The sequence below is a fragment of the Poecilia latipinna genome, unplaced genomic scaffold (genome assembly GCF_001443285.1).
Source record: "Poecilia latipinna isolate Pla-1442-1.1 unplaced genomic scaffold, P_latipinna-1.0 Scaffold2556, whole genome shotgun sequence".
In the NCBI taxonomy this organism is placed as follows: Eukaryota; Metazoa; Chordata; class Actinopteri; order Cyprinodontiformes; family Poeciliidae; genus Poecilia; species Poecilia latipinna.
In genome coordinates, this window is record NW_015115172.1 from 3450 (window position 1) to 13528 (window position 10079).

The 10079-nt window shown below is 36.0% G+C and overlaps 1 protein-coding gene across 5 annotated transcripts in view; it reads right to left on the reverse strand.

The window, feature by feature from the left end:
- Positions 1–7744: 7744 nt before the first annotated feature.
- trim66 (tripartite motif containing 66) overlaps positions 7745–10079 on the reverse strand; it is a 24718-nt gene continuing 22383 nt past the window's right edge. For all 5 annotated transcript variants that reach the window (XM_015020251.1, XM_015020252.1, XM_015020254.1 and 2 more), the window contains 2 exons: positions 9395–9547; positions 7745–9258 (listed from right to left, as the gene is read on the reverse strand). In XM_015020251.1, the coding sequence (XP_014875737.1) occupies positions 9022–9258; positions 9395–9547 (390 nt within the window). In that variant the 3' untranslated portion in view covers positions 7745–9021. The remainder of the gene's footprint in view (positions 9259–9394; positions 9548–10079) is intronic.

Genomic DNA, 10079 nt, shown 5'->3' on the forward strand with positions numbered 1-10079 from the left:
TCCACCTGAGCAGAAGATCTTTAATCTCGTTGGGCCTCTACGCTGCTTTTCTGATTAATGCTTTTCTTGCCCAGCATTTTAGTTCTGGTGAGCAGTTTGGAGTTATGTTATATTCATTAAATTTTGAGATCATGGATTAAAAATTGGTCTATAAGTTATTCAAAACTTGACTCTATCCTTTAAAACCTGGCCCCGCTTTAACTTCTCCGCAACTATATTGCTGACTCTTCTGCTGTGTTCCTCTGCGCAGTCTCTAACAAACCTGAGGCCTTCATAGAACAACCATATTTTTACTGAGATTAGTGAAATATGGTCATTTGTTGACACTGTCTGCAAATTATATGACTTCGGAGGGCAGTTGTTTGCACTGGATTTTAAGAAATCATCTGCCATATCAGTGTTTTGGTAATGAGTATTGGTGTAAAAATGCATAAAAATGGCCAAATACAAATAGAACGGTACAGGAGTTTCAAATCAACTTTTTTCTGGAGTTCCCTCCTACAACAGAGGATGGATGGACGATGTTGTTCCTTCTAACTACACAACTTTATTTCTCTCTTTTACATTAAATCAAATAAAATACAAGAATGTTTGTGATTGTACATTGACAAAATATAAAACAAAGTCAAAGGTATGAGAATAGGTTGCAAAGCACTGTGTGTTTCAGTAAGTACCTGTATCCAAATGTTTTAAAATATGTGGTAGACATTTCGAATTAAAGACTAAACAAATAAAAAACATCTGTTGGTCATTTCTTGCCCTTTCAGTTGTGGGATCAACTAACTTCTCAGACAAATAGCACCACTTCACTGTTTTTAGGCCCCTATTAGAAGGATGTCAAGGGGTTAAGCTGTAATTCTGATGCAGCAAACAAGTGCATGTTGTTTCCTTATAAACAAACTATTTAAAAGCCCCCCGCCCCCCTGTCTTCAACGGTCAAGTATGATAAGTGTCTACTGGGGGGAAAAAAAACACATGCTTTGCTATTGGGAAGCAAAAGATCAAATTCTGCCATTCGCTTAGGGCACTCCACATGTTGCTAGAAGATAAGGGCCAACAAATTCAAATTTTCCTCATTGGTTTAATCCTGGTTAAAGCTAATCTCTGCCCTTGCTGGGCTCAGCCTTGGGAAGCGAGGAGAAGAGACGGGTAAAAAAAAAAAATTTAGGCCACTGCAGAAACAAGAGCAAATCAAATTCATTTCCAAAGGTAACTTCGAGGAAAACAGTCCATAAATAATGCTGCAATGCGCCACAGACATTGTCCTACTAACTCAAAATTTTACGAATAGACAATAGTGTGGGTCTTCAAAAACTCTGAGGAGACATTTACATATGAAGTAACTTTAACACCTTGTGGAAATATTTGAGGCTGTTTAAATGTGTTTTTTTTTTTTTGTTTTTTTTGTTTTTTTTTTTGTTTGGTTTTGTTTTGGGTTTTTTTGTGATTTACAAATGTTTTTTGGCAGAGTACACAAGAGGGTAATGCCAAAAACAGCTTGAGCTAGCTAGCAGTAAACATTGTATGATTAGTTTAATAAAATGAGAACAACTAAAAAGAGGTTATATTAATCAAACATCCCTGCCGTCCAGTTTTTTGTGTCGTTAGATTTAATGGCTCTGACTTGTAGCCACTATTGTTTTGACATAAAACACTCTAAACGCTTTAGTTTTATGTTAGGTCATTCCCTACAGTTACCATGGAGACGGAATGTGAACACTCCCGGATGATTTTAGCTTTTTTAAATAAGACTAAAAACTAATTGGAACAAAAGTGACAAACATGCGGAATAAGTTTTGTTTTTTTTCAGTGCTTCTTATAAAATTCACCAAAATGCTCTTACCTCTTAGAAGTAATCATTTTAGCTCAGCAGGTTGCTCATCAAGCAAAAACTTTTCCACCGGTGGATGACTAAGGAAAGCGAAAAGGGACAAAAGTCCTAAAGGTAATCCACTCTGCTCAATACCTTACACCTGTTAAATTTATGCCCAAATATTGACGCAAGGAAATTTGCTAGATTTCGAGTTATTGTTGAAGGTTAGTACAACAACTAACCTTCAACATCTAAATATGAAACCAGTTATTCTCTGTGGCGTCTGGATTTATCTTGATGTTTGTCGCCACCTGGTGGACAAATATTAGAGTAGCGCCTTAGATCTGCTTGTCTGAAACGAGAAGCCAGAAGACGTTATAGATTGGTTTCGTAAATGCAAGCTTCATCGACATTGTGGGTTGTGTAATTAGAGATAAGACTTATAAGAAGAAAGATTGAGAAGCTGCAATCAGATCAGACCCAGTGTTATGAGATTTGTGTGATTTCGGGTCTTCACTTCTAGGAACAACCATCATCCATACTAAATCGCTACTGGTGTCTCATTTAAATTATCCATGTAAGGTTTTTTTTCACACACCAACGCAATTTGTTACATAGTCAAACTAGTTAAACCACAAATTTTTTAAATGTATTTTGTGATTGAATGAGTTACCCTTTTTAGAGCACATAAGATTAATTCTATTGTTATTGTAATTTGTTTATTTATTTATTTGCACAAACAATAAGAACAATGCGACACATTAAGAAGCAGCTGTGGAGGATAGGTTAAGAAGACCCAACAATCTTAAAAGACCACGTCCCCCATGAGATTGGAGAATTCATAGCAAGCAGGAATAAATAAAAGTCAAACATAACGTATCTATAAGAAACAACAGAAGAAAGTGATTTTAATTATCTAACTATATTAAGGTAGATTGATATTTTATATTTCACACTTAACATCAGATTGTAAAACCACTTTTGGATTTAAGTTTCTGTCATTCTGCACTGAAGAGAAAAGATAAATGTCAGTCTGTAGCAAGGTTAAACTACCCAGAAATCCAATAAAAATGCATTTAAGGTTAAAACAGGTCCAGCTTTGTTCAGAGACATAAACAGCATTCCTTGTGACATGACTTCAACAGCAATTAGAAACTAAAACCACTGATTTCTCCCATCAGACAGGGCTTTTGCCTTTTACCAAAACCATTATTGATTAGTTTGGCCATCGACTTGGCGCCACTGTTTTGTCTGCCACAAGTGGAGTATTTCAGGCACTCCATCACATGACAAATGAGGTTTGTCAGGAGGCTGGAAGTTGTAAGGTACTTGTCTGCAACAGACATCTCCAGGAAGAGAAGCAGAACAGAGGAGCTCACATTTTTTTTTTTTTTTTTTTTTTTTTTTTTGTTCCCAGAAAGAAGATCGTGTACTTCCCCCTGCCTGTCATAAAACTGTGAAGCTGAGTGGTACATGAAGTGCTGCATTATTCTAGCAGTTCAAATTCATGACAGCAGTTAACTGTGTAAACTATCAAAAACATTTCCTGCAGAAAGTTGTTCTGACAACATAAATGTATCTATTTTAACCTCAAAACTGATTTTATTTTATTTTTTTTACAACATTTAACAAACACTTATTCCCCAGCTATCTAGGTGCAAACAAGGATTGTACAAAGTTGTTGGCTCCCTGTCTCCTTTTTTGTTATGATGAGATTGGGCTTGAGGTCTAAACTGGACCCAGCCACCAAGATTGATGTGAATCAATCTTTTTGATTCATATCCACATTTCAATCGGTGATCATGTTCTTCTGCCTGTACTCTATAAAGAAGATATGCCTTAAACACCCACGTAGCAAGTCTATAATGTTGCATTCACCAAAGTATAGCATAAACTATACAGTAAAAACCAGCAACTTGTCAAAAATGCTGCCTGCTTTAGTGACCTTGCATAAAAATATTTAAAAAGAAAATATGTTGGACCTGCAAAAGTGTGGTTCATGTTTGGGCGTCATGCCCATAAGTTCAAACAGTTTCCAGGAAAAAACAACAGTGGTAAGAACCACTTAAGAGGATGACCTAATCCACAGTGAAATGGATGTCGGATGACAAAGAAACCTTTACTTTAAAATAAACAGAAAATAGACAATAAAATTTTCAGATGCACTCAGAGAGAGTGACTTCATTTTTTTAGACATGTCCTGTAGTCTTTATGAAGCTAATATAGAAGAGTTTAGCCATAATGACCATCTTGAAATCTGGAGACAAGAAAACACTTTGAAATAATTATGCTCTGTGTCTTTTACTGCAGGAGACAATGGGGCACTCCACAAAATGGTTGGCAGATAGAAGAAAGAACTTTATATGAAAATGTTGATGCAAAGTCCCAAACATTGAAACATTAAGAGAAAGCTTGGGCGCAATTGTCTGATCTCCATTTGACCACAGAGTTAAACTAAACTTTATATAAGTCTGCTTCATTTAAAATGTAATCCGTTAACTGCACAGTTTTTCACCCTGGTTCTTCTGCACACATTTATCTCAGGATAAGAGATACTGCAGCTTAAAGCTGAAAAGTGTAACGTTTATGAAAATATGTTTTTCTTCTTAAAACTTTCACGACACTGTATAAAATGAGACAGGTAATCTCTGTGTGAAAAGTCAAGCTCCTCTGCCTCCTTGATGTGATCCCACTGCAGAAATCCAATGCTCCCTGTCAGAAACAGCCAATCAGAGCAAAGTGGAGGGTCTTAGCATTATCTATCAAGCTTAGGCGGTTGGGCTAATTTTGTAACACAACCTTTTGATGCACTCCAATCAAAGGATTTCTGTAACTGATAATTTTACACTTCTGCACCTGTCCAAAAGTAGCTTGGCCCACTCCTCCCAGGTTTGCAGGGTACCTCAGATCCTTCCACAGATGTTCAACAGGCTTTCGATCCAAGCTCAGAGATGGCCAGTTCAGAATAGTCCAATGTTTTGCTCTTAGCCACTCCCGGGTGTCTTTAGCTGTGTGTTTTTGGTCAATATACTGCAGGGAAAGCCCATGGCCTCGACTGAGACCGATCTCTCTGACACTAGGCAGCACATTTCTCTTGAGAATGCCTTGATAGTCTTGAGGTTTCTTCATAACCTGCACAGATTCAAGACATGCTGTGCCAGATGTAGCAAAGCAGCCCAGAACCCCAGTGGAGTGGCCAACATTTTTCAAGGGGGTGCTGCTGCCTATTTGGGCATTTATATCACTAACAGGAAGATATTAATAATGTTTTCCTTGTCTGTACATGGACAGATAAACAATAACTAAAGACCAGAAGACCAGAAAAGAGAAAAGGAAAAACATGTTTTAATAGTGAGTAACACTCTGTTGTAAGGTATGTTCTAATAAAATCAATGTATAACAATGACCATCTCATTAACTATGACATATAATTGCTCAACGAAGGCAAACAAACATATTTTGAGTGCAGCCTGTACTATAAACACTGAGCGATGGTAAAATGTGCACACTATTGATTGAACCAATAAATGCAACAGACTGCAAAGAAGGTTTTCTGGACTCCCATTTAACTGATAAAATGTAATTACTTTCAGGGTGGTGGGGGGGAAACCCTGCAAAATCCACAAGAGTAATATCCAATATATGAGATAACAGTGTTACAGTTGCATTTACGTTGCTCACTTATTAACTTGGACAGGTGGCATACTCACCTATTGATTGTATTGTTGGGGATCACTGCAGAAACCTGAAACAATATAAAGAATGTAGGAAAGATTCCTTATAGTCTAAGCTCAGACTTGAAATTGTAAACCCAGTACGTATCTTTATGCAGCAAACTAATGCGCAAAGAGAAGGCATCAGTTTACCAGATTGCAGTAAATCATTTAAATCCTGCAGGAGAATAACGTGCACAACAGTCCGGCACAAACAATGGAAAAATGCATTCCTGTTCTCTGCGACAAGCAGAGGCTGCCTCCTCCTCCTCATTGACTGCACATGAACAAAAGCAATAGACGACTTGTTCAAAGTAAAACTGACCGATAAGTTGTAATTTTTTATCTCCTTGCTTTCAAACCCCACCCAGGGCATCTGCCCACACGACCCACATCCAAAACCCACAACTGCATCAGTAGCTAAATACCAGTTTAAGAGTAAGTCCCACAGAAAGACAATCCTTATTAGGAGGAGTTAGATGTTGCTGAATGTTAATGAATGAATATTAAGTTCTGTGTATTTCATAAAAGAAATGTAAATTATTACTAAGCATTCATATGTTGATGAAGTGTGGAAATTATTCCACACTTTGCTGATACATATCAAGTAATTTCCTTTGCTTCGTTTTGTTGGAAACTTCTTATTAATTTCACTTTATCATTTTTGAAGCAATTCTTGTCAGACGTTTTTGTCAAGCAAGTCATTTCCTTTTCCATTTATGCTCACACATAAATGCAATATGGAGAAAAATAATTATGCAATAAATGTACTCCAAAATTGATCAAATAAGGCCATTCCTCTACGGGTAAAGCGGTTGTCTTGTATTCAGAACGTGGCAGGCTTGATTCCTACTGCGCCCTTGGGCAAGGCATCTAACCTCAAGTCGCCTAACAATCTGCATGCTCTGGTTTGTGAGTGTGAACCGGCGAATGTGGTTCTAGTGTGAAGTGCTTTGAGTGGTCAGAATGATTAGGAAAGCGCTATTAGCTCAGTCCATTTACCATTTAGAAGTTTCTCCCAGAAAATCCTTTCTACCTGAGAGCTTTTCTGGCACAAGACATTCCAGCGCCTGATTAACGTAAGATGCTCTGTGTGACCAAAACTTTCATCTCTTTAGGAAGCAAGTCTTAAAACAAGTTTTAATTTTGTGGCCAAACTGAAACTGAAAACCATGATGTAAAGGAATAAGAATCTATTTCAAACCAATCTCAATCAAACGTAATGATTTTCATCTTTTTATTATGTGGAAATATCTTAGAACTATATATAGTTTTTAAAATATTGTCCATGATGATTACACATGTGTGTTTCACATCATGGCACATCATAATCAACAAGTGAGAATGCATTCAGGCGATGCCTGTCAGATTATATGTACCTTTTAAGAAAGTACTTTAAAAAAAAAAAAAAAAAAGTTCCAAACTGTTGTTTCTAATTTCATAAGACTCTTGTGCATAAAACAAAACACCATTTTTTTTTTTTACCTCTTCTCTCCAGGTACTCCAGTTTCCTCCCAAAGATTGGTCTCTGGGTGATGCTACGATTATAATGCAGGAATTTAGCAAATGTGTTTGTCAAATAATGTTTCTAGATATTTTGATTTTTCTAAAAATGCTTCAATAATTTAATTCAGTTGGATTCTTTATAGGAGAATGTTGGGGTGAATCACGATTTCAAGGCACTTTACAATAAAAAATGAACTTTTATACATTTTTTTTAAAGTTGCATAAGCTGCCAATTACTGTTACAATTTTGGAGAAAAAAAAAGATAAAATATTTTTATCCTTCATGCTAAAGCTTGAATTTCTTTTCATGTAGTCTATAGTTGTTTTTTTTTTGTTGTTGTTTTTTTTTGTTTGATTTTTTACATATCTTTACCAGAGTTGACAATAACAGTGGATGTTTCTTTATGCTTTAATTTACTTTCTAAATATTCTGCAAGGTACAAATCCTGAAGTCAGTTGCTGCTCAGGTTTAATCTCCGACACTCTTGTGCGTTAACTCGCAGTCTAATGGGAGCATTGCATCATACAAATCTAATCTCTCTTAAATGTTTAAAATATTTTTGGGAAAAACAAGAGAATAGACAAGGTAGCCATTTGCAAACTTATTTGACTGCCAACTATGTTGTTTTGTGGCTCTCCATAGTGTTGTCCCACAAAGAAAATAAAAAAATGTTTTATTTGAAGTTACCCAACACTGGCAAGAGTCTTAAAACAAGTTTTCAAATATCCCATTTATTGTAGAAATGATGACACTTGTAATGGGTTTATATTTCAACAAGCTAGTATATTGTGTTGTATGTGTTCATTTGAAGCTTTTACAGTTAAAAAAAAATGAAGAAGAAAATTCAAACATAGATTTTCAGTAAAGTTTGTCCATCTTCATCAAAACAAAAAGAAATACTATTTTTAATACATTTTCCTACGACATCTATAAAAAACAGGCCATGTCTAGTTTGAGCTGCAGTACCGTGAAGTATTTGTAAACAGGGAATGATCTGAGGAGTTATAAATGTACACGTCCTTTGTTGTACAAATAATACTGGCATTTTAGAACTATGAATAATGTATTTCTTATTCAGCCTGAGTTATTTAAATAAGAAAGGTTCACGCATTTTTGTGGAACATGGATGGATCCTGTTTCACCTCTTTAAGATTCAAGATAAAACTCATTTTTATAGTTTAACACATAAAATCCTACGTCACTATTCTTATCCTTGTAGCTTTAACAGAACGTATATTTCTTACTCTTTCACCCTTTATTTCTTTCTGATCAAAAAGATAAAATGAGAGACTTTTTTTATGTTTTTGAGTGACAAACTAAAACTCAGGTTATGTCAAGACGAAGCAAAAGTTCTTTTTGTAACTGGAAGCGACAGCAAAAGTGTTTCTATGCAGGCAAACATTTATAATATGTAGACCATATATGAGTAAAAACATTACAGAATTTGCTAGCATTAACATTTTAACATTTCTTTTATACTGAGGACCATGTCACTTAAAAAAAAAAAAGTCCACATATTACAAGGTTTCAAAAACATCCAGCTACAGCGTCCCGTTTGTTCAATACAGCAAAGGGCAGAAAGCGTGCACCGATTACATATCTACATGTAAATAAAGCAATAAGCAATGCAGTGGGTTATGTGGTGAGACGATAAAGAAGCTCTTACAGTAAGTAATACATAGAACATGTTTATGGCTACAAGAGGAACTCCGTACACTCTGCTGCGTACACCCTGCCAACAAAACTATTTTTACACATTCAGCTTCTTTGATTAGCTGCCTGTAGGAAGAATAACTAAAGAAGATATGTTCAGCTGCCATCAGATGGTAGCACTGACAAGTCACAACAAACCACAACAATGGTCATCGAATAAGATCTCTCTTGTCACTCCACGGGCTGTCACTTAATAATGGACAAATTACAAAAACAAAAAACAAAAAAAAACAAAACATTTTTGTGAGCACAGTTTCTTTCTGATCACCATCCAGTTAGAAGTGATGCCTCCTCGACTTAAGCGACTGCCTCCTCTTCCTCTTCCTGTGACACTGCTCCCTCCTCTCTGGCCAGAGGAAGCTGCCATTAGCGGCCCTGCAGGTCTCGTCGTACTCGTCGCTGTCAGAATCGAGCTCAGCCATTGGGAAATCTCTGTCTGGGAAAACTTCTTTCAGCTTCGACATGAAGAACAGCTCAAGGCTGTGGCCTGCTTGGGCCACCTCCGAGTCAGGCTGCGGTCAGAGTTAAAAAAAAAAAAAAAAAAAAAAAAAAAAAAAAAAAAGCCTTTTAGAATCATGCCAGCGTTAGTTAGCACTTTTATATGAGACTCAGATCAGTTTAATATGGTTTAAAACATGTTTAACTCACATAATTAAATTTTGCACAGTTGCGGAACATGAGACAGACATCAGCAACAAACTGGTCCGGGCAGCTGTAATGCCTGGGATTCCCTTTACTGAGCTTGGCTCTGATCACAGACAGATCCATTGGCCTCTTGATGATCTGGTAGTAATGACGTGCCTGGAAGATAAAGCAGTGTTATGAACTTCATACTCAATCGTTGTGAACCAGGGCTGCCAAAGTGCGGCGCTGGAGCCATTTAATTTTGTTCGGCTCCCCGAATGCATTAAAAGAATGATGCAACTTTGCCGTGCCATCGCAGGTGATTAATGCAGATGGACAAAATGTTTTTGCCAACAAATTAAAATTTTCTTGAAATGAAAAAAAAAAAATTATAGGTGCAACACCAATTTTTTTTTTTATTTTTTTTTTTTTTAATTTAGGCACAGTTCAGGAAATTTAGGAAATGCAAAACCTTTTTTTTATATTTTTCTGATCAATAGAAATGTCAGCCATTAAACAATCAGTTTGTCCATTTTATGAAATCGTTGCATTTTTAGCTTATTTTAAGGAAAAGGGGAAAAAAAATTACAATGAATTAACTTTTTTGTTTGGTACTTGTAAAAAAAAAAAAAAAAAAAAAAAAAAAAAAAAAAATTTAAAACAACTCCTTTTATCAATTTTAAAAAATTTGCCCACAAACTAAAAATTT